The 25387-nt window shown below is 41.3% G+C and overlaps 1 protein-coding gene across 3 annotated transcripts in view; it reads right to left on the minus strand.

Moving 5' to 3' along the window:
* Positions 1-1290: 1290 nt before the first annotated feature.
* Positions 1291-25387, minus strand: part of sgl (UDP-glucose 6-dehydrogenase sgl) — a 198867-nt gene continuing 174770 nt past the window's right edge. For 2 of the 3 annotated variants that reach the window (XM_071682646.1, XM_071682617.1), the window contains one exon: positions 1509-1693. In XM_071682646.1, coding sequence (XP_071538747.1) covers positions 1659-1693 — 35 coding nt within the window. In that variant the 3' untranslated portion in view covers positions 1509-1658. Of the gene's footprint in view, positions 1694-25387 lie in introns of all 3 variants that reach the window. The other variant, XM_071682636.1, reaches the window with a different exon arrangement.

Consider the following 25387-nt stretch of genomic DNA (forward strand, 5'->3'; position numbering starts at 1 on the left):
GGTTATTAGGTACAGTAGGGTTGAGGGTCAATTCAATTGGGAGACGAGTTTGAATGGAGAAAAACTGGAGGAAGTGAAGTGTTTTAGATATCTGGGAGTGGATCTGGCAGCGGATGGAACCATGGAAGCGGAAGTGGATCATAGGGTGGGGGAGGAGGTGAAAATTCTGGGAGCCTTGAAGAATGTGTGGAAGTCAAGAACATTATCTTGGAAAGCAAAAATGGGTATGTTTGAAGGAATAGTGGTTCCAATAATGTTGTATGGTTGCGAGGCGTGGGCTATGGATAGAGCTGTGCGCAGGAGGATGGATGTGCTGGAAATGAGATGTTTGAGGACAATGTGTTGTGTGAGGTGGTTTGATCGAGTAAGTAACATAAGGGTAAGAGAGATGTGTGGAAATAAAAAGAGCGTGGTTGAGAGAGCAGAAGAGGGTGTTTTGAAATGGTTTGAGCACATGGAGAGAATGAGTGAGGAAAGATTGACCAAGAGGATATATGTGTCGGAGGTGGAGGGAACGAGGAGAAGAGGGAGACCAAATTGGAGGTGGAAAGATGGAGTGAAAAAGATTTTGTGTGATCGGGGCCTGAACACGCAGGAGGGTGAAAGGAGGGCAAGGAATAGAGTGAATTGGAGCGATGTGGTATACCGGGGTTGACGTGCTGTCAGTGGATTGAATCAGGGCATGTGAAGCGTCTGGGGTAAACCATGGAAGGCTGTGTAGGTATGTATATTTGCGTGTGTGGACATATGTATATACATGTGTATGGGGGTGGGTTGGACCATTTCTTTCGTCTCTTTCCTTGCGCTACCTCGCAAACGCGGGAGACAGCGACAAAGCAAAAAAAAAAAAAAATTTGTAAAGAGTATTAACCCATGCAGTGCTTACCAAAGATGGTACAAAGTATGCTATGACCTCAGTCATCCTACTTATTTCTGAAATCATTAGTGCAATATCTGCAAAAAGCTGGTACCTGTATATATATAATTAGATTTTTTGATTCAAGTGGTACTTATACTTCATTTTCTCACACAAAATGCTTATGATTATATATGACAATAATGAGAGTTAGTTTTCGTTCCCCTTAGTTTATTTACTTCATATATTCAATAAGACAACTTAACATAGCAATAAATTGTCCATAAATTGAGAAATTATTGGCACATTTACAGTTCAGTGTACTGTTTCCAGCATCTTAAGGCCTATCTACACAAGCGGGCCTGATCGGCGGGTTTGCCCGTTAACATAGGCCTTTAGAAACATAATCTTAGATAAGGAAAATAAGAAGTCTATTCAGAAAGAGTTATGAAATTCTTTTACTTTTGGTATAACATCATGGATAAAGGATTTTATCCAAAATTTTCTCTCCAAACATGAGATATATAAGCAGTATATATAAGAATAAAAAAAATTCATTTGGTAGTGTTTGCCAGCATTATCAAGAAAAACAGTTGGATAACATTACAAATCTACTCTGAGACTTAGTTGACAGTAAAGTCATACCCAGTAAATAAAAATATATTTCAAAAGTAATTTTCAATAACCATTAAATTCCTTTCGTACTAGTATTTATGCAACAGTATTAAGCAGAGGTGAAATGAATTACACTGCATATTAGCTGCAAAGTCCATATTCTTGGCATGACTGTAGATAGTTGAGGTTATGGTGTCCATGAAAATGCAGGAAAGTGTTCACCTGCAAGAAAAGAGAAGTCAGATAAGAAGCTGGAGGAAAGGAGTGTGGGCAACATTTAATACAGGTTTAAAGGATACATTCTCTCAGTGAAAAAAGGCACATCACTGCAATTATGAGAATAAAAGTGTCCACCACAAGCAATGGGCTCTGTGCTTGTTTATTTTATTTATTTATTATACTTTGTCGCTGTCTCCCGCGTTAGTGAGATAGCACAAGGAAACAGAAGAAAGAATGGCCCAACCCACCCACGTACACATGTATATACATACACGTCCACACACGCACATACACATGCCTCCACATCTCAACGTATACATATATATACACACACAGACATATACATATATACACTTGTACATAATTCATACTGTCTGTTGTGGATGAGAGAGCTTGGGAAGTGGGTCAGTTGTTGTTTGCTGATGATACAGCGCTGGTGGCTGATTCGGGTGAGAAACTGCAGAAGCTGGTGAACTGAGTTTGGTAAAGTGTGTGAAAGAAGAAAGCTGAGAGTAAATGTGAATAAGAGCAAGGTTATTAGGTACAGAAGGGTTGAGGGACAAGTCAATTGGGAGGTAAGTTTGAATGGAGAAAAACTGGAGGAAGTGAAGTGTTTAGATACCTTGGAGTGGATTTGGCAGCAGATGGAACCATGGAAGCGGAAGTGAGTCACAGGGTGGGGGAGGGGGTGAAAGTTCTGGGAGCATTGAAAACTTTGTGGAAGTCGAGAACGTTCTCTTGGAAAGCAAAAATGGGTATGTTTGAAGGAATAGTGGTTCTAACAATGTTATATGGTTGCAAGGCGTAGGCTATAGATGGAGTTGCGTGGAGGAGGGTGGATGTGCTGGAAATGAGATGTTTGAGGACAATATGTGGTGTGAGGTGGTTTGATCGAGTAAGTAATGAAAGGGTAAGAGAGATGTGTGATAATAAAAAGAGTGTGGTTGAGAGAGCAGAAGAGGGTGTATTGAAATGGTTTGGTCACATGGAAAGGATGAGTGAGGAAGGACTGACAAAGAGGATATATGTGTCAGAGGTGGAGGGAACGAGAAGTGGGAGACCAAATTGGAGGTGGAAAGATGGAGTGAAAAAAATTTTGAATGATTTGGGCCTGAACATGCAGGAGGATGAAAGGCGTGCAAGAAATAGAGTGAATTGGAACAATGTGGTATACCGGGGTCGATGTGCTGTCAATGGATTGAACCTGGGTATGTGAAGCGTCTGGGGTAAACCATGGAAAGGTTTGTGGGGCCTGGATGTGGAAAGGGAGCTGTGGTTTCGGTGCATTATACATGACTGCTAGAGACTGAGTGAACGAATGTGGCCTTTGTTGTCTTTTCCTAGCGCTACCTCACACACATGCAGTGGGGAGGGGGTTTTCATTTCATGTGTGGCAGGGTGGCGGCGAGAATGAATAAGGGCAGACAGTATGAATTATGTACGTGTATATATGTATTCATTTTTTCATTTCATTTCAAGCTAAAAGTTTCAGTTTTCTAAATTGTTTCTTACATTTTTCACATGTATATATATGTATGTGTGTGTGTGTGTATATGTGCATGTGTGTGTGTGTGTGTATGTGTATATATATATGTATATTATCCCTGGGGATAGGGGTGAAAGAATACTTCCCACGCATTCCTCGCGTGTCGTAGAAAGCGACTAGAGGGGACGGGAGCGGGGGGCCAGAAATCCTCCCCTCCTTGTATTTTTTTAACTTTCTAAAATGGGAAACAGGAGAAGGAGTCACGCGGGGAGTGCTCATCCTCCTCGAAGGCTCAGATTGGGGTGCCTAAATGTGTGTGGATGTAACCAAGATGTGAAAAAAGGAGAGATAGGTAGTATGTTTGAGGAAAGGAACCTGGATGTTTTGGCTCTGAGTGAAACGAAGCTCAAGGGTAAAGGGGAAGAGTGGTTTGGGAATGTCTTGGGAGTAAAGTCAGGGGTTAGTGAGAGGACAAGAGCAAGGGAAGGAGTAGCAGTACTCCTGGAACAGGAGTTGTGGAAGTATGTGATAGTATGTAAGAAAGTAAATTCTCGATTAATATGGGTAAAACTGAAAGTTGATGGAGAGAGATGGGTGATTATTGGTGCATATGCACCTGGGCATGAGAGGAATGATCATGAGAGGCAAGTGTTTTGGGAGCAGCTGAATGAGTGTGTTAGTGGTTTTGATGCACGAGACTGGGTTATAGTGTTGGGTGATTTGAATGCAAAGGTGAGTAATGTGGCAGTTGAGGGAATAATTGGTATACATGGGGTGTTCAGTGTTGTAAATGGAAATGGTGAAGAGCTTGTAGATTTATGTGCTGAAAAAGGACTGATGATTGGGAATACCTGGTTTAAAAAGCGAGATATACATAAGTATACTTATGTAAGTAGGAGAGATGGCCAGAGAGCATTATTGGATTACGTGTTGACAGGCGCGCGAAAGAGAGACTTTTAGATGTTAATGTGCTGAGAGGTGCAACTGGAGGGATGTCTGATCATTATCTTGTGGAGGCTAAGGTGAAAATTTGTATGGGTTTTCAGAAAAGAAGAGTGAATGTTGGGGTGAAGAGGGTGGTGAGAGTAAGTGAGCTTGGGAAGGAGACTTGTGTGAGGAAGTACCAGGAGAGACTGAGTACAGAATGGAAAAAGGTGAGAACAATGGAAGTAAGGGGAGTGGGGGAGGAATGGGATGTATTTAGGGAATCAGTGATGGATTGCGCAAAAGATGCTTGTGGCATGAGAAGAGTGGGAGGTGGGTTGATTAGAAAGGGTAGTGAGTGATGGGATGAAGAAGTAAGAGTACTAGTGAAAGAGAAGAGAGAGGCATTTGGACGATTTTTGCAGGGAAAAAATTAAATTGAGTGGGAGACGTATAAAAGAAAGAGACAGGAGGTCAAGAGAAAGGTGCAAGAGGTGAAAAAAAGGGCAAATGAGAGTTGGGGTGAGAGAGTATCATTAAATTTTAGGGAGAATAAAAAGATGTTCTGGAAGGAGGTAAATAAAGTGCGTAAGACAAGGGAGCAAATGGGAACTTCAGTGAAGGGCGCAAATGGGGAGGTGATAACAAGTAGTGGTGATGTGAGAAGGAGATGGAGTGAGTATTTTGAAGGTTTGTTGAATGTGTTTGATGATAGAGTGGCAGATATAGGGTGTTTTGGTCGAGGTGGTGTGCAAAGTGCGAGGGTTAGGGAAAATGAGTTGGTAAACAGAGAAGAGGTAGTAAAAGCTTTGCGGAAGATGAAAGCCGGCAAGGCAGCAGGTTTGGATGGTATTGTAGTGGAATTTATTAAAAAAGGGGGTGACTGTATTGTTGACTGGTTGGTAAGGTTATTTAATGTATGTATGACTCATGGTGAGGTGCCTGAGTATTGGCAGAATGCGTGCATAGTGCCATTGTACAAAGGCAAAGGGGATAAGAGTGAGTGCTCAAATTACAGAGGTGTAAGTTTGTAAGTTTGTTGAGTATTCCTGGCAAATTATATGGGAGGGTATTGATTGAGAGGGTGAAGGCATGTACAGAGCATCAGATTGGGGAAGAGCAATGTGGTTTCAGAAGTGGTAGAGGATGTGTGGATCAAGTGTTTGCTTTGAAGAATGTATGTGAGAAATACTTAGAAAAGCAAATGGATTTGTATGTAGCATTTATGGATCTGGAGAAGGCATATGATAGAGTTGATAGAGATGTTCTGTGGAAGGTATTAAGAATATATGGTGTGGGAGGCAAGTTGTTAGAAGCAGTGAAAAGTTTTTATCGAGGATGTAAGGCATGTGTACGTGTAGGAAGAGAGGAAAGTGATTGGTTCTCAGTGAATATAGGTTTGCGGCAGGGGTGTGTGATGTCTCCATGGTTGTTTAATTTGTTTATGGATGGGGTTGTTAGGGAGGTGAATGCAAGAGTTTTGGAAAGAGGGGCAAGTATGAAGTCTGTTGGGGATGAGAGAGCTTGGGAAGTGAGTCAGTTGTTGTTCGCTGATGATACAGCGCTGGTGGCTGATTCATGGGAGAAACTGCAGAAGCTGGTGACTGAGTTTGGTAAAGTGTGTGAAAGAAGAAAGTTAAGAGTAAATGTGAATAAGAGCAAGGTTATTAGGTACAGTAGGGTTGAGGGTCAATTCAATTGGGAGGTGAGTTTGAATGGAGAAAAACTGGAGGAAGTGAAGTGTTTTAGATATCTGGGAGTGGATCTGGCAGCGGATGGAACCATGGAAGCGGAAGTGAATCATAGGGTGGGGGAGGGGGCGAAAATTCTGGGAGCCTTGAAGAATGTGTGGAAGTCGAGAACATTATCTCGGAAAGCAAAAATGGGTATGTTTGAAGGAATAGTGGTTCCAACAATGTTGTATGGTTGCGAGGCGTGGACTATGGATAGAGTTGTGCGCAGGAGGATGGATGTGCTGGAAATGAGATGTTTGAGGACAATGTGTGGTGTGAGGTGGTTTGATCGAGTAAGTAACGTAAGGGTAAGAGAGATGTGTGGAAATAAAAAGAGTGTGGTTGAGAGAGCAGAAGAGGGTGTTTTGAAATGGTTTGTTCACATGGAGAGAATGAGTGAGGAAAGATTGACCAAGAGGATATATGTGTCAGAGGTGGAGGGAACGAGGAGAAGAGGGAGACCAAATTGGAGGTGGAAAGATGGAGTGAAAAAGATATTGTGTGATCGGGGCCTGAACATGCAGGAGGGTGAAAGGAGGGCAAAGAATAGAGTGAATTGGAGCGATGTGGTATACTGGGGTTGACGTGCTGTCAGTGGTTTGAATCAAGGCATGTGTATGGGGGTGGGTTGGGCCATTTCTTTCGTCTGTTTCCTTGCGCTACCTCGCAAACGCGGGAGACAGCGACAAAGCAAAAAAGAAAAAAAAAAAAAATATATGGATATGTCTGTGTGTGCATATATATACGTATACGTTGAGATGTATAGGTATGTATATGTGCTGTGTGTGGACGTGTATGTATATACATGTGTATGTGGGTGGGTTGGGCCATTCTCTCATCTGTTTCCTTGCGCTACCTTGCTAACATGGGAGACAGCAACAAAGTATAATAAAAATAAATAAATATTAATTTGTGGCAACAGTTCCATCTATCTATATCTCTGATGCCCATCCCCTCTGGGAACTCCCATGGGATGGCCATGGCAAAATAGTCTCCACTTATCCCTATCATTAACTGCCTCACTTGTATATACTATATAAGAATTAAGAATTTCATTTTGCATTGTTTGCCAACAACAAGTAGAAAAATATAGGAAAATATTACAAATCTAACTCTAAGATTTAGTTCTGAGTTCTTTAAGCATTATTTCCTCAAAAAAGCATTTCTTGTCACCAGTAATTCCCTAAAATTCCATTGGCTTTAATGTTTTACATTACGAAAATTACAGGTTTAGAATCTGATCAGATGTTTAATGATCTTCAGATTTTTTAAGATCATTTTATTTTCTAGATGTTTTACTGCACATTAAATGAAAACCTACTTTACACCTTGGAATCATAATATCAAAAACTGTCAAATATTACAGTAGCTTGTAACTTAAATGAGCAAAGAGATTTGCAAAATTTATTTATTTATTATACTTTGACGCTGTCTCCTGTGTTAGCAAGGTAGCACAAGGAAACATGAAAGAATGGCCCAACCCACCAACATACACATGTATATACATATGAATTATGTACATGTGTATATATGTAGATGTCTGTATGTATATATATATGTATACCTAGAGATGTATTGGTATGTATATGTGCGTGTGTGGTCGTGTATGTATATACATGTGTATGTGGGTGGGTTGGGTCATTCTTTCATCTGTTTCCTTGAGCTACCTCGCAAACACAGGAGACAGCGACAAAGTACAATAGAATAAATAAATATTGTATATTGCTGTGGAATTTATTAAAAAAAAGGGGGTGACTGTGTTGTTGACTGGTTGGTAAGGATATTTAATATATGTATGACTCATGGTGAGGTGCCTGTGAATTGGCAAAATCCTTGCATAGTGCCATTGTACAAAAGGCAAAGGAGATAAAGGTGAGTGCTCAAATTACAGAGGTATAAGTTTGTTGAGTATTCCTGGGATATTATGTGGGAGGGTATGAATTGAGAGGGTCAAGGCATGTACAGAACATCAGATTGGGGAAGAGCAGTGTGGTTTTAGAAGTGGTAGAGGATGTGTGGATCAGGTGTTTGCTTTGAAGAATGTATGTGAGAAATACATAGAAAAGCAAATGGATTTCTATGTAGAATTAATGGATCTCGAGAAAACATATGACAGAGTTGATAGAGATGCTCTTTGGAAGGTATTAAGAATATATGGTGTAGGAGGTAAGTTGACAGAAGCAGTGAAAAGTTTTTATCAAGGATGTACGGCATGTGTACAAGTAAGAAGAGAGGAAAGTGATTGGTTCTCAGTGAATGTCGGTTTGCGGCAGGGGTGTATGATGTCTCCATGGTTGTTTAATTTGTTTATGGATGGGGTTGTTAAGGAGGTGAATGCAAGAGTTTTGGAGAGATGGGCAAGTATGCCAATCTGTTGTGGATGAGAGAGCTTGGGAAGTGAGTCAATTATTGTTGCTCACTGATGATACAGTACTGGTGGCTGATTCAGGTGAGAAACTGCAGAAGCTGGTGACTGAGTTTGGTAAAGTGTGTGAAAGAAGAAAGCTGAGAGTAAATGTGAATAAGAGCAAGGTTATTAGGTACAGTAGGGTTGAGGGACAAGTCAATTAGAAGGTAAGGTTGAATGGAGAAAAACTGGAGGAAGTGAAGTGTTTTAGATGTCTGGGAGTAGATTTGGCAGTGGATGGAACCATGGAAGCAGAAGTGAGTCACAGGGTGGGGGAGGGGGCGAAAGGTCTGGGAGCATTGACAAATGTGTGGAAGACGACAACATTACCTCGGAAAGCAAAAATGGGTATGTTTGAAGGAATAGTGGTTCCAACAATGTTATATGGTTGCGAGGCATGGGCTATAGATAGAGTTGTGTGAGGAGGGTGGATGTGTTGGAAATGAGATGTTTGAGGACAATATGTGGTGTGAGGTGGTTTGATCGAGTGAGTAATGAAAGGGTAAGAGAGATGTGTGGTAATAAAGAGTATGGTTGAGAGAGCAGAAGAGGGTGCTTTGAAATGGTTTGGTCACATGGAGAGAATGAGTGAGGAAAGACTGACAAAGAGGATATATGTGTCAGAGGTGGAGGGAACGAGGAGAAGTAGGAGACCAAATTGGAGGTGGAAAGATGGAGTGAAAAAGATTTTGAGTGATCGCAGCCTGAACATGCAGGAGGGTGAAAGGCGTGCAAGGAATAGAGTGAACTGGAACGATGAATTATGTACATGTTTATATATGTCTATGTATGAATATATATATGTATATGTTGAAATGCATAGGTATGTATATGTGCATGTGTGGACATGTATGTATATACATGTGTACGTGGGTGGGTTGGGCCATTCTTTCATCTGTTTCCTTGCGCTACCTCACTAACACGGGAGAGAGCGACAAAGTATGATAAACAAATAAATAAATAATATCAAAAAGCCACAGTGACATCACACAGCCCTGCCTCACACCTACATGTATCCCAAAACTTTTGCTCAGCTCTCCATCCACTCTTACACACTCATTTGCTCCTCTATAGAAGGCTTTTACACCATCCAACAGTTCTCCCCCTATACCATGTATCCTCAACACATCCCATGAAGCATTCCACTCGACTCTATCATTCACTTTCTTCAGATCCATAAAAGCTGCATACAACTTCTTACCTTCTCCTAGATACTTTTCCATGGTCACCTTTATGACAAAAATCTGATCCACACATCCCCTACCTTTCCTAATACCCCCGTGCTCTTCACTTATTCTGCATTCAGTCACTTCCATCACTGTCAATTAGCATTCTTGCATACACTTTTCCTGGTAAACTTAACGGACTTTTTTTTTTTTTTTTTTTTATACTTTGTCGCTGTCTCCCGCGTTTGCGAGGTAGCGCAAGGAAACAGACGAAAGAAATGGCCCAACCCCCCCCCATACACATGTATATACATACGTCCACACACGCAAATATTCATACCTACACAGCTTTCCATGGTTTACCCCAGACGCTTCACATGCCTTGATTCAATCCACTGACAGCACGTCAACCCCGGTATACCACATCGCTCCAATTCACTCTATTCCTTGCCCTCCTTTCACCCTCCTGCATGTTCAGGCCCCGATCACACAAAATCTTTTTCACTCCATCTTTCCACCTCCAATTTGGTCTCCCTCTTCTCCTCGTTCCCTCCACCTCCGACACATATATCCTCTTGGTCAATCTTTCCTCACTCATTCTCTCCATGTGCCCAAACCACTTCAAAACACCCTCTTCTGCTCTCTCAACCACGCTCTTTTTATTTCCACACATCTCTCTTACCCTTACGTTACTCACTCGATCAAACCACCTCACACCACACATTGTCCTCAAACATCTCATTTCCAGCACATCCATCCTCCTGCGCACAACTCTATCCATAGCCCACGCCTCGCAACCATACAACATTGTTGGAACCACTATTCCTTCAAACATACCCATTTTTGCTTTCCGAGATAATGTTCTCGACTTCCACACATTCTTCAAGGCCCCCAGAATTTTCGCCCCCTCCCCCACCCTATGATCCACTTCCGCTTCCATGGTTCCATCCGCTGCCAGATCCACTCCCAGATATCTAAAACACTTCACTTCCTCCAGTTTTTCTCCATTCAAACTCACCTCCCAATTGACTTGACCCTCAACCCTACTGTACCTAATAACCTTGCTCTTATTCACATTTACTCTTAACTTTCTTCTTCCACACACTTTACCAAACTCAGTCACCAGCTTCTGCAGTTTCTCACATGAATCAGCCACCAGCGCTGTATCATCAGCGAACAACAACTGACTCACTTCCCAAGCTCTCTCATCCCCAACAGACTTCATACTTGCCCCTCTTTCCAAAACTCTTGCATTTACCTCCCTAACAACCCCATCCATAAACAAATTAAACAACCATGGAGACATCACACACCCCTGCCGCAAACCTACATTCACTGAGAACCAATCACTTTCCTCTCTTCCTACACGTACACATGCCTTACATCCTCGATAAAAACTTTTCACTGCTTCTAACAACTTTCCTCCCACACCATATATTCTTAATACCTTCCACAGAGCATCTCTATCAACTCTATCATATGCCTTCTCCAGATCCATAAATGCTACATACAAATCCATTTGCTTTTCTAAGTATTTCTCACATACATTCTTCAAAGCAAACACCTGATCCACACATCCTCTACCACTTCTGAAACCACACTGCTCTTCCCCAATCTGATGCTCTGTACATGCCTTCACCCTCTCAATCAATACCCTCCCATATAATTTACCAGGAATACTCAACAAACTTATACCTCTGTAATTTGAGCACTCACTCTTATCCCCTTTGCCTTTGTACAATGGCACTATGCACGCATTCCACCAATCCTCAGGCACCTCACCATGAGTCATACATACATTAAATAACCTTACCAACCAGTCAACAATACAGTCACCCCCTTTTTTAATAAATTCCACTGCAATACCATCCAAACCTGCTGCCTTGCCGGCTTTCATCTTCCGCAAAGCTTTCACTACCTCTCCTCTGTTTACCAAATCATTTTCCCTAACCCTCTCACTTTGCACACCACCTCGACCAAAACACCCTATATCTGCCACTCTATCATCAAACACATTCAACAAACCTTCAAAATACTCACTCCATCTCCTTCTCACATCACCACTACTTGTTATCACCTCCCCATTTGCGCCCTTCACTGAAGTTCCCATTTGCTCCCTTGTCTTACGCACTTTATTTACCTCCTTCCAGAACATCTTTTTATTCTCCCTAAAATTTAATGATACTCTCTCACCCCAACTCTCATTTGCCCTTTTTTTCACCTCTTGCACCTTTCTCTTGACCTCCTGTCTCTTTCTTTTATACATCTCCCACTCAATTGCATTTTTTCCCTGCAAAAATCGTCCAAATGCCTCTCTCTTCTCTTTCACTAATACTCTTACTTCTTCATCCCACCACTCACCACCCTTTCTAATCAACCCACCTCCCACTCTTCTCATGCCACAAGCATCTTTTGCGCAATCCATCACTGATTCCCTAAATACATCCCATTCCTCCCCCACTCCCCTTGCTTCCATTGTTCTCACCTTTTTCCATTCTGTACTCAGTCTCTCCTGGTACTTCCTCACACAGGTCTCCTTCTCAAGCTCACTTACTCTCACCACCCTCTTCACCCCAACATTCACTCTTCTTTTCTGAAAACCCATACAGATCTTCACCTTAGCCTCCACAAGATAATGATCAGACATCCCTCCAGTTGCACCTCTCAGCACATTAACATCCAAAAGTCTCTCTTTCGCATGCCTGTCAATTAACACGTAATCCAATAACGCTCTCTGGCCATCTCTCCTACTTACATAAGTATACTTATGTATATCTCGCTTTTTAAACCAGGTATTCCCAATCATCAGTCCTTTTTCAGCACATAAATCTACAAGCTCTTCACCATTTCCATTTACAACACTGAACACCCCATGTATACCAATTATTCCCTCAACTGCCACATTACTCACCTTTGCATTCAAATCACCCATCACTATAACCCGGTCTCGTGCATCAAAACCACTAACACACTCATTCAGCTGCTCCCAAAACACTTGCCTCTCTTGATCTTTCTTCTCATGCCCAGGTGCATATGCACCAATAATCACCCACCTCTCTCCATCAACTTTCAGTTTTACCCATATTAATCGAGAATTTACTTTCTCACACTCTATCACATACTCCCACAACTCCTGTTTCAGGAGTATTGCTACTCCTTCCCTTGCTCTTGTCCTCTCACTAACCCCTGACTTTACTCCCCAGACATTCCCAAACCACTCTTCCCCTTTACCCTTGAGCTTCGTTTCACTCAGAGCCAAAACATCCAGGTTCCTTTCCTCAAACATACTACCTATCTCTCCTTTTTTCACATCTTGGTTACATCCACACACATTTAGGCACCCCACTCTGAGCCTTCGAGGAGGATGAGCACTCCCCGCGTGACTCCTTCTTCTGTTTCCCATTTTAGAAAGTTAATACAAGGAGGGGAGGATTTCTGGCCCCCCGCTCCCGTCCCCTCTAGTCGCTTTCTACGACACGCGAGGAATACGTGGGAAGTATTCTTTCACCCCTATCCCCAGGGATAATATACATATATATATACATATACACATACACACACATACACATACATACGCACATATACACACACACACACATACATATATATACATATGAATGGACTTTCCTTTAACGGACTTATTTTCCTGTAATTGCTTCATACATCCTTCACACCTTTTCCTTTGAATAAAGGAACAATAATAGCTTTCAACCAATCCTCAGGCACAACCTTCTCTTTCCATGCTAAATTACATATAAGATACATCCATTCTTTCAAACTTTCTCCTCCATACTTCAGCATTTGGGCCATAATCCCATCCACTCCAAATGCCTTTTCTCCCTTCAGCCTCAATATTTCCCTTTTTACCTCTCTCTTTGCTATTGTCCCCTGCACTTGTATTCTCTTCCTTCCATTCTCCATACCCATGCATGTAACAACTGCTGCCTCTCCTTCTCCCACATTCATCTGTTCTTCAAAATACTCTTTCCATCTTCCTTTCACTTCTTCTTTTTGATTCAGCAATTTCCCTTCCTTACTTCTCCCGTCAACACTTTGACTCTTACATCCACCTCTTTCCCTTTTTTACTTCCTTCTAGTATAGTTTCATATTATCCCAAAACTTTTCACTTGACTTTCTTCCAAAATCTTCATCTACTCTTTCTTTACTTTCCTCTATCAGCTTCTTAAAATTCCACTTGCATATTTTGTATTCTTCCCTTCTTCTTTGCTGAACGTCCACTGGTGCATTCCTATTGAGCAATCTTTCATATGCCTTTTTCTTTTCTACAGCATTTCTAATCTCTTCTACCCACCATACACTGCCCTTTTTATTCCTGTATCACACTACCTTGTATCCAACTACTGATTCTACAACCTTTACTAGCATTTCTTTAAACATTTTAAACACCTCATTCACTCATGACTGCATACTTGTTCCAAAAGATAACATTTCTTTGGAGGATTATATCCCAACATCACCACTGTGCTCATCTCAAAAGTTATTCATCCCATTATGTATTGTCTGAATGGGCCATCTTCCACTATTTCTTGAACCTTAAGATCTTCTTCTATTAAGAGGGCCAATCCTCTATTCCTTTTATTTCTCTTTCCTTTCTCAATATCATTTATCCCACTTGGTACATGATAGTAAGCTTTATTATTTCCACAACCTTAACAACATGAGGTACACTTTACCTAACATGATCTTTGAATTCCAGCCCTTTCCCATTAACTAACAATCCATCAATATTTGTAAAAAATTACCTAGTCTGACATTACCATCTCCTAACACTCTTACCCTCTCTTTTATGGTGTCAGGGCTGCTCTGTACCCTTACCTCACTTGGCACCACCATTTTTCTTGCCCCCGGTCTGAATTCTTTACTTTTCTCCCTCTTTTCCTTTGATCTATCATATATAATGAATATCTAGCTGAATTCAACCCTGTTTTTGTGCTTCTTTGCCTGTTTGAGTACCACTACATCATTCTTTATGCTCTGTGTCTGTTGATCAGTTGCCTAACTTGCACCTTCCTCTCTAACATTGCCAACAAGTCCATTATCTTTCATTCCTTTCCTCTAACTGATCATTCTCTTAGACATTTTAAAAATACCATCAGACCTTATTTGTTTTGGATGAATTCATCTATTTCCTCTGATTATATACCCCTGGAATCTCCTCCATTAACCTGAATTTTTGTTATAATCTAAGACCATGTTTCTGAACTCAGTAAGTCCCTCTTTCCTCTCTTGATATCATTTGTGATCTTTAGCTTGATCCTTAAGCTTCTGTTAACTTCTGAGCCTGTTTCTTAACTATCCCAAATAGCATCTCTCAACTAATGACTACTGGAATTTCCTGTTTTGTCTCTTACACATGTTTTCTTCTTGTTGAGGACCTAGTAAAACTGTCTAATCCTAGTGTTTCTCCATATTTGATTACATTTCTGAAGCTCTTAATTTGTTCTCTCTGACTGAAAAAAGAATTTTGCTTGCTCATTATCATGTACCAAGGAGTATGTGAACACTCAGCCGTTTGTGTTGCCTTATGGTTGCAAATATTGTACCATCTATCTTTACTCTCCTTGCACTTTTATAGACAAATTCCAAGGCACATTTGCTCACTCTTCCCATGTCAATAATTCACTGAAGTTAATGTATGGATAACCTTGAAGTGAATTATAATTGAAAAATTTTGATACATTGAGGTTAGCAACAATCTGAGCATTTGACTTCAGTCTGAGGCTTTCCAACTTCCAACTTTTACTAAAATCCCAAGAACTGGCAAAACCAGCCTTAAATCCAAATGATGTCATTCAAGGGCACCTACACACTTTACTTCCTCCCCTTACTTGTGCACAATAGGCATGCTAGAGTGCAGATCCTTTAAAATTTTGAATATCAGTATGCAGTCCAATAAATAAGGTCTTCTATGTACCAGTACCAGTCTCTGTACTTGACAACCTATTTGTACTGAATGGGGTTGTTGTTGTTGTTTTTTTTTTACACTTGTGGAGCCCCGTCTTTTGAACATTCTCTATTATCATACATTCACTTAAATTTATGCTTGCCGTCTGCATTCTTCAATCATTCTGTTCCATTCATCTACCACTCATATAATATAAAAGTATTTCTTTACATCCTTTTTAATAAATGTCCTAATTTCATGTTATGTCTTCTAGTTGCTCTATCCATACTTTTCTTGGAGGATCTGTTCAATGTCCACCTTGTCAATCTCTTCAAAATTTAAGGGTTGTAATAAAGTCACCCCTCACTCTTCTCTCTTCCAAAGTTGGTAAATCTAAAGCTTCCAGCCTTTCCCAGTAACTCAGCTCTCTTAATTCCGGTACCATCTATGATGCCCTTCTCTGGACCTTCTCTAATAGCTCTTAGTGCTTCTTTAGGTGTGGTGACCAAACCTGAGAAGCAAAGTCCAGTTTTGCCTTATGTTAGATATGAATAGCTTACTAAGTATTTTCTTATCCATATACTTGAAAGCTATTCTGATATTTGCCAGACACCAGTTTGTGATCTTGATTATTCTCTTGATATGGGACTCGAGGAACAGGTTAGGGATGATGACAACTCCCCAGTCCTTCTCACATACAGAATCCTGAAGTTTACATCCTGTTAGATGATAACTGTATCGAGGCCTTCTTTTGCTTATACCACAAAAATACTCATTTACATCATTATTTCAAAGCTTTTTACTTAATTTCATGTTATTTCTTCTGGTTGCTCTATCCCTACGTCTCTCAAATAACAGTCCACTGTCCACTTCATCGATCTCTTTAAAAACTATAGGTCACCCCTCACTCTTCTGTCTTCAGAGGCCGGAAAATTTAAAGCCTCCAGCCTTTCCCTGTAGTTCAGCTTTTTTAATGCTGCTGCCATCTTTGTTACCTTTGTCTGGACATTCTACATGAGCTCTTTGTGCCTCATTATGTGCAGTGCCCAAACCTGAGAAGCATATTCTAGTTTTGGCCTTATGTAGGATAAGTATAGCTTGCTAAATATTTCCTTATCCATGTACTTGAAAGCTATTCTGATATCTACCAGCAGACAGTTTTTCTCAATAACTAATATGGGACTCTGGCAATAGTTTTAAGGACAATGTTTACCCCAAGTTCTTCTCATACACTGAATCCTGAAGCTTATTTCCTGCAAGGCAATAATCATATTGAGGCCATCTTTCACTTTGTTCTGTCCTCGTTACTTTAGATTTGCTCTGGTTGAATTTAATCGACTACATTTTAGACCAACTTTGGAGTTTATATCTGTCTCCTTGTAGGCTGATGTAATCCTGCTTGCTTTTTCACTTCCCTCACAACCTTTGCATCATCTGCAAACATATTCAGGTAGGATTTCATACCTTCAGGCAAGTCTTTCATGCGAGTAATTAACAGAGATATATACAGATGGGGGAGAAAGAATACTTCCTACGCATTCTTCACGTGTCGTAGAAGGCAACTAAAGAGGACGGGAGCAGGGGGCCAGAAACCCTCCCCTCCTTGTATTTTAACTTTCTAAAAGGGAAAACAGAAGAAGGAGTCACGCAGGGAGTGCTCATCCTCCTCGAAGGCTCAGATTGGGGTGTCTGAATGTGTGTGGATGTAACCAAGATGAGAAAAAAGGAGAGATAGTTAGTATGGTTGAGGAAAGGAACCTGGATGTTTTGGCTCTGAGTGAAATGAAGCTCAAGGGTAAAGGGGAAGAGTGGTTTGGGAATGTCTTGGGAGTAAAGTCAGGGGTTAGTGAGAGGACAAGAGCAAGGGAAGGAGTAGCACTACTGGAACAGGAGTTGTGGGAGTATGTGATAGAGTGTGAGAAAGTAAATTCTAGATTGATATGGGTAAAACTGAAAGTTGATGGAGAGAGATGGGTGATTATTGGTGCATATGCACCTGGGCATGAGAAGAAAGATCATGAGAGGCAAGTGTTTTGGGAGCAGCTGAATGAGTGTGTTAGTGGTTTTGATGCACAAGACAGGGTTATAGTGATAGGTGATTTGAATGCAAAGGTGAGTAATGTGGCAGTTGAGGGAATAATTGGTATACATCGGGTGTTCAATGTTATAAATGGAAATGGTGAAGAGCTTGTAGATTTATGTGCTGAAAGAGGACTAGTGATTGGGAATACCTGGTTTAAAAAGGAAGATATACATAAGTATACATATGTAAGTAGAAGAGATGGCCAGAGAGCGTTATTGGATTATGTGTTACTTGATAGGCGCACGAAAGAGAGACTTTTGGATGTTAATGTGCTGAGAGGTGCATCTGGAGGGATGTCTGATCATTATCTTGTGGAGGCGAAGGTGAAGATTTGTAGGGGTTTTCAGAAAAGAAGAGAGAATGTTGGGGTGAAGAGAGTGGTGAGAGTAAGTGAGCTTGGGAAGGAGACTTGTGTGAGGAAGATAAGGAGAGACTGAGTACAGAATGGAAAAAGGTGAGGACAAAGGAGGTAAGGGGAGTGGGGGAGGAATGGGATGTATTTAGGGAAGCAGTGATGGCTTGCGCAAAAGATGCTTGTGGCATGAGAAGCGTTGGAGGTGGGTTGATTAGAAAGGGTAGTGAGTGGTGGGATGAAGAAGTAAGAGTATTAGTGAAAGAGAAGAGAGAGGCATTTGGACGATTTTTGTAGGGAAAAAATGCAAATGAGTGGGAGATGTATAAAAGAGGCAGGAGGTCAAGGGAAAGGTGCAAGAGGTGAAAAAGAGGGCAAATGAGAGTTGGGGTGAGAGAGTATCATTAAATTTTAGGGAGAATAAAAAGATGTTTTGGAAGGAGGTAAATAAAGTGTGTAAGACAAGGGAGCAAATGGGACCTTCAGTGAAGGGGGCTAATGGGGAGGTGATAACTAGTAGTGGTGATGTGAGAAGGAGATGGAGTGAGTATTTTGAAGGTTTGTTGAATGAGTTTGATGATAGAGTGGCAGATATAGGGTGTTTTGGTTGAGGTGGTGTGCAAAGTGAGAGGGTTAGGGAAAATGATTTGGTAAACAGAGAAGAGGTAGTAAAAGCTTTGCGGAAGATGAAAGCCGGCAAGGCAGCAGGTTTGGATGGTATTGCAGTGGAATTTATTAAAAAAGGGGGTAACTGTATTGTTGACTGGTTGGTAAGGTTATTTAATGTATGTATAATTCATGGTGAGATGCCTGAGGATTGGCAGAATGCTTGCATAGTGCCATTGTACAAAGGCAAAGGGGATAAGAGTGAGTGCTCAAATTACAGAGGTATAAGTTTGTTGAGTATTCCAGGTAAATTATACAAGAGGGTATTGATTGATAGGGTGAAATCATGTACAGAGCATCAGATTGGGGAAGAGCAGTGTGGTTTCAGAAGTGGTAGAGGATGTGTGGATCAGGTGTTTGCTTTGAAGAATGTTTGTGAGAAATACTTAGAAAAGCAAATGGATTTGTATGTAGCATTTATGGATCTGGAGAAGGCATATGATGGAGTTGATAGAGATGCTCTTTGGAAGGTATTAAGAATATATGGTGTGGGAGGCAAGTTGTTAGAAGCAGTGAAAAGTTTTTATCGAGGATGTAAGGCATGTGTACGTGTAGGAAGAGAGGAAAGTGATTGGTTCTCAGTGAATGTAGCTTTGCGGCAGGGGTGTGTGATGCCTCCATGGTTGTTTAATTTGTTTATGGATGGGGTTGTTAGGGAGGTGAATGCAAGAGTTTTGGAAAGAGGGGCAAGTATGAAGTCTGTTGTGGATAAGAGAGCATGGGAAGTGAGTCAGTTGTTGTTCGCTGATGATACAGCACTGGTGGCTGATTCATGTGAGAAACTGCAGAAGCTGGTGACTGAGTTTGGTAAAGTGTGTGAAAGAAGAAAGTTAAGAGTGAATGTGAATAAGAGCAAGGTACAGTAGGGTTGAGGGTCAAGTTAATTGGGAGGTAAGTTTGAATGGAGAAAAACTGGAGGAAGTAAAGTGTTTTAGATATCTGGGAGTGGATCTGGCAGTGGATGGAACCATGGAAGCGGAAGTGAATCATAGGGTGGTTCCAACGATGTTGTATGGTTGCGAAGCGTGGGGTATGGATAGAGTTGTGTGCAGGAGGGTGGATGTGCTGGAAATGAGATGTTTGAGGACAATATGTGGTGTGAGGTTGTTTGATCGAGTAAGTAATGAAAGGGTAAGAGAGATGTGTGGTAATAAAAAGAGTGTGGTTGAGAGAGCAGAAGAGGGTGTTTTGAAATGGTTTGGTCACATGGGGAGAATGAGTGAGGAAAGATTGACCAAGAGGATATATGTGTCAGAGGTGGAGGGAACGAGAAGTGGGAGACCAAATTGGAGGTGGAAAGATGGAGTGAAAAAGATTTTGAGTGATCGGAGCCTGAACATGCAGGAGGGTGAAAGGCGTGCAAGGAACAGAGTGAATTGGAACGATGTGGTATACCGGGGTCGACGTGCTGTCAATGGATTGAACCAGGGCATGTGAAGTGTCTGGGGTAAACCATGGAAAGTTCTATGGGGCCTGGATGTGGAAAGGGAGCTGTGGTTTCGGTGCATTATTACATGACAGCTAGAGACTGAGTGTGAATGAATGGGGCCTTTGTTGTCTTTTCCTAGTGCTACCTCGCACACATGAGGGGGGGAGGGGGTTGTTATTCCATGTGTGGCGAGGTGGCGAAGGGAATAAATAAAGGCAGACAGTATGAATTATGTACATGTGTATATATGTATATGTCTGTGTGTGTATATATATGTGTACATTGAGATGTATAGGTATGTATATTTGCGTGTGTAGACGTGTATGTATATACATATGTATGTGAGTGGGTTGGGCCATTCTTTCGTCTGTTTCTTTGCGCTACCTTGCTAACGTGGGAGACAGTGACAAAGCAAAATAAATAAATAAATAAATATACAGAAAAGACTAATGGTACCAGAACCAAACCTAATTGCACTTCACTGGTCACCTCAACCCATTTGCGAAAGGCTCCTCTGACATGGGTCCTTTGTTCCCTTCCACTGAGATGATAATCTATCCAATGAAGGAATTTCCCCCTTAACCCTGTTTAGTATCCCACTTCTAAATCAGCCTCCTATATGGCACAATGCCAAATGGCTTTTGGCAGTACAGATACAGAAGTTCACCCAGCCTTCCCTTTTGTCCAGGACTGAGCTCACTCTCTTATAAAACTCTAAAACCCAAAAACCATACTGTTTTTCAATTAGGAAATTTCCTCTGTAGATAATCATGTACTTGCTTGCTACTTATCTTTCCCAGAACCTTATACACTACACTTGGTAATGAGACCAGTCTGTAGATTAGTATCTGTTCCCAATCTTAAGGTCATTGCCTGTCCCTGGCCTCCTCTTATATGTATAGTTTTCCCCTATCCCCTATCCCCAGGGATAGGAGAGAAAGAATACCCATGTATTCCCCGGGTGTTGTAGAAGGCAACTAAAGAGGCAGGAGCGGGGGCCCAGAAACCCTCCCCTCCTTGTATTTTACTTTCTAAAAGGGGAAACAGAAGAAGGAATCATGCGGGGAGTGCTCATCCTCCTCAAAGGCTCAGATTGGGGTGTCTAATATGTGGGTGGATGTAACAAAGAGAGGAGAGACAGGTAGTATGTTTGAGGAAAGGAACCTGGATCTTTTGGCTCTGAGTGAAATGAAGCTCAAGGGTAAAGGGGAAGAGTGGTTTGGGAATGTTTTGGGAGTAAAGTCAGGGGTTAGTGAGAGGACAAGAGCAAAGGAAGGAGAAGCACTCCTCCTGAAGCAAGAGTTGTGGGAGTATAAGATAGAGTGTAAGAAAGTAAACTCTAGATTGATATGGGTAAAACTGAAAAAGAATGGAGGGAGATGGTGATTATTGGAGCCTATGCACATGGTCATGAAAAGAAAGATCATGAGAGGCAAGTGTTTTGGGAGCAACTGAGTAAGTGTGTTAGCAGCTTTGAAGCATGAGACTGGGTTTTGTGATGGGTGATTTGAATGCAAAGGTAAGTAATGTGGCAGTTGAAGGTATAATTGGTGTACATGGGGTGTTCAGTGTTGTAAATGAAAATGGTGAAGAGCTTGTGGATTTGTGTTGAAAAGGGACTGGTGATTGGGAATACCTGGTATAAAAAGAGATATACATAAGTATACGTATGTGAGTAAGATAGATGGCCAGAGAGCGTTCTTGGATTATGTGTTTATTGATAGGCGTGTAAAAGAGAGACTTTTGGATGTTAATGTGCTGAGAGGGGCAGCTGGAGGGATGTCTGATCACTATCTTGTGGAGGCAACGGTGAAGATTTGTAGAGGTTTTCAGAAAAGAAGAAAGAATGCTGGAGAGAAGAGAATGGTGAAAGTAAATGAGCTTTGAAAGGAGACTTGTGTGAGGAAATACCAGGAGAGATTAGGTGAAGAATGGCAAAAGATGAGAGCAAATGACATAAGGGGAGTGGGGGAGGAATGGGGTGTATTGAGGGAAGCAGTGACGGTTTGCATAAAAGATGCATGTGGTATGAGAAAGATGGGAGGTGGGCAGATTAGAAAGGGTAGTGAATGATGGGATGAAGAAGTAAGATTGTTAGTGAAAGAGAAGAGAGATGTGTTTACATGATTTTTGCAGGGAAGTAGTGCAAATGACGGGGAGATGTATAGAAGAAAGCAGCAGAGGGTTGAGAGAAAGGTGCAAGAGGTGAAAAAGAGGGCAAATGGGGGTTGGGGTGAGATAGTATCACTAAATTTTAGGGAGAATAAAAAGATGTTTTGGAAAGAGGTAAATAAAGTGCGTAAGACAAGAGAACAAATGGGAACATCAGTGAAGGGGGCAAATGTGGAGGGAATTCCAAGTAGTGATGAAGTGAGAAGAGATGGAGTGAATATTTTGAAGGTGTGTTGAATGTGTTTGATGATAGAGTGGCAGATATAGGGTGTTGTGGTTGGGTTGGTGTGCGAAGCGAGAGGGTCAGGGAGAATTGTTTCGTGAACAGAGAAGAGGTAGTGAAAGCTTTGCGGAAGATGAAAGCCAGGAAGGCGGCGGGTTTGGATGGTATTGCTGTGGAATTTATAAAAAAAAGGGGGTGACTGTGTTGTTGATTGGTTGGTAAGGATATTCATTGTATATGTGGTTCATGGTAAAGTGCCCGAGGATTGGCAGAATGCATGCATAGTGCCATTGTACAAAGGCAAAGGGGATAAAGGTAAGTGCTCAAATTACAGAGGCATAAGTTTGTTGAGTATTCTTGGGAAATTATATAGGAAGATATTGATTGAGAGCATGAAGGCATGTACAGAGCATCAGATTGGGGAAGAGCAGTGTGGTTTCAGAAGTGGCACAGGATGTGTGGATCAGGTGTTTGCTTTGAAGAATGTATGTGAGAAATACTTAGAAAAAGTGATGGATTTGTATGTAGCATTTATGGATCTGGAGAGGGCATATGATAGGGTGGACAGAGATTCTTTGTGGAAGGTTCTAAGAGTATATGGTGTTGGAGGTAAGTTGCTAGAAGCAGTGAAAAGTTCTTACCAAGGATGTAAGACATGTGTATGAGTAGGAAAAGAAGAAAGTGATTAGTTCGCAGTGAATGTCGGTGTGCGGCAGGGGTGGATGAAGTCTCCATGGTAGTTTAATATGTTTATGGATGGGGTGGTTAGGGAGGTGAATGCAAGAGTTTTGGAGAGAGGGGCAAGTATGCAGTCTGTTCTGGATGAAAGGGCTTGGGAAGTGAGTCAGTTGTTCGCTGATGATACAGTGCTGGTGGCTGATTCAGGTGAGAAACTGCAGAAGTTGGTGACTGAGTTTGGCAAAGTGTGTGAAAGAAGAAAGTTGAGAGCAAAAGTGAATAAGAGCAAGGTTATTAGGTTCAGTAGGCTTGAGGAACAAGTTAATTGGGATGTAAGTTTGAATGGAGAAAAAATGGAGGAAAAGAAGTGTTTTAGATATCTGGGAGTGGACTTAGCAGTGGATGAAACCATGGAAGCAGAAGCGAGTCACAGGGTGGGGGAGGGAGCGAAGGTTCTGGCAGCGTTGAAGAATGTGTGGAAGGGAAGAACGTTATCTCGGAGAGCAAAAATGGATATGTTTGAAGGAATAGTGGTTCCAACAATGTTATATGGTTGTGAGGCATGGTCTATAGATAGAGTTTTGCAGAGGAAGGTGGATGTGTTGGAAATGAAAAGTCTGATCACAATATGTGGTGTGAGGTGGTTTGATTAAGTAATGAAAGAGTAAGAAAGATGTGTGGTAATAAAAAGAACGTGGTTGAGAGAACAGAAGAGGGTATGTTGAAATGGTTTGGACACATGGAGAGAATGAGAGAGGAAAGATCAAAAGAGGATATATGTGTCAGAGATGGAGGGAAGAAGGATAAACAGATCTAATTGGAGGTGGAAAGATGGAGTGAAAAAGATTTTGAGTGATCAGGGCCTGAACATACAGGAGGGTGAAAGGCATGCAAGGAATACAGTGAATTGGAAAGATGTGGTATACCAGGGTCGACTTGCTGTCAATGGATTGAACCAGGGCATGTGAAGCATCTGGGGTAAACCATGGAAAGGTCTGTAAGGCCTGGATGTGGACAGGGAGCTGTGGTTTTGGTGCATTATACATGACAGCTAGAGACTGAGTGTGAATGAATGTGGCCTTTTCTGTCTGTCCCTAGTGCTGCCTCACTTGAGGGGGGAGGATGCTGTTTTGTGTGTGGCGAGGTGGCGACGGGAATGGATGAAGGCAGCAAGTATGGATATGTATATGTGTATATATGTATATGTCTGTGTATGTATATGCATGTATACGTTGAAATTTATATGTATGTGTATGGGTGTGTGTGGGCGTTTATTTATATACATGTGCATGTGGGTGGGTTGGGCCATTCCTCATCTGCTTCCTTGCGCTACCTCGCTAATGCAGGAGATGGCAGTTAAGTATAATAATAAAATACATATAAATAATGTTTGCCCTTGTCCATTCCTTTAGCACTATGCCTCTCTCCAGAGACATAATGAACAGTGATTCACATGATTTACCTACTGTATCTCCATACATCATTAGCACATCTGATGAAACATCATCAGGACCATGATCCTTGTAATGATTAGGTCCATTTTGTAAAAGCAAAAAGGCAAGCTACACTATGAATTCTGTAGAACTGCAAAAGGTAAATGAGGAAAAAGACTTGGGAGTAATAATCTCCAGTGACCTAAAACCAAGTAAGCAGTGCACAGAAGCAGTGAAAAAAGCAAACAAAATTCCTGGATTCATAGGTAATGCCTTCGAATTTGCATCCTGGGAAATCATCCTTACTCCACAGTTCACTGGTTCATCACATCTTAATGTATTCCATTTTGGACACCTTCCCTAAAAAAAAGACCGATAGACTGGAGAGAATACAGAACTGACCTACAAAGATGATTCCCTGTCTAGGAAACAAATCCTATGAGAGAAGATTCAATTACCTGAATCTACTTGGCTTAGATTTGAAAGTTTAGAAGTAATCTAATACAAGTATTCAAAATGATCAAAGGCCTTCACTATCTTGATTTATCACATTACTTAAGACTTGCATTGTCTGATTTCACTCATAGTAATGGATTCAAGTTTCTTGGCAAACATTTTACCTTGAATGAGGTGAAGTACTTTTTCTCCAACAGTTTTTTGATAACACATGGAATGATTTGCCAATTCGACTGGTTAAAAAGTACTATAGATATGTCTGGGCATACAGTTGGTAAATACTTCAAGTCCACAACTTGTATCATTTGTGCCTCCTCAGTCACAATGGCATTTCACAGGATATTCTCCTTTGAATTATCTGGATACCTTCCAACTTTGTCCAAACTAATCTGTGAGTTTCTAATATCTCGTATTATAACACAGCATCAAAAGGATTCAATACTCTGATGCTATTTCAATTCCTTTGTATTTGATATCTTTTCTAGATATCTCAACAATTTCCAAAACCTCCTCTCCATTCCAGTGGATTCCACTGTGAAAACAGTTTTGAACTTGTTATTAGTTCCTCACACAGCCTCTTCAA

Source organism: Panulirus ornatus, chromosome 3 (assembly GCF_036320965.1).
Source record: "Panulirus ornatus isolate Po-2019 chromosome 3, ASM3632096v1, whole genome shotgun sequence".
Lineage (NCBI taxonomy): Eukaryota > Metazoa > Arthropoda > Malacostraca > Decapoda > Palinuridae > Panulirus > Panulirus ornatus.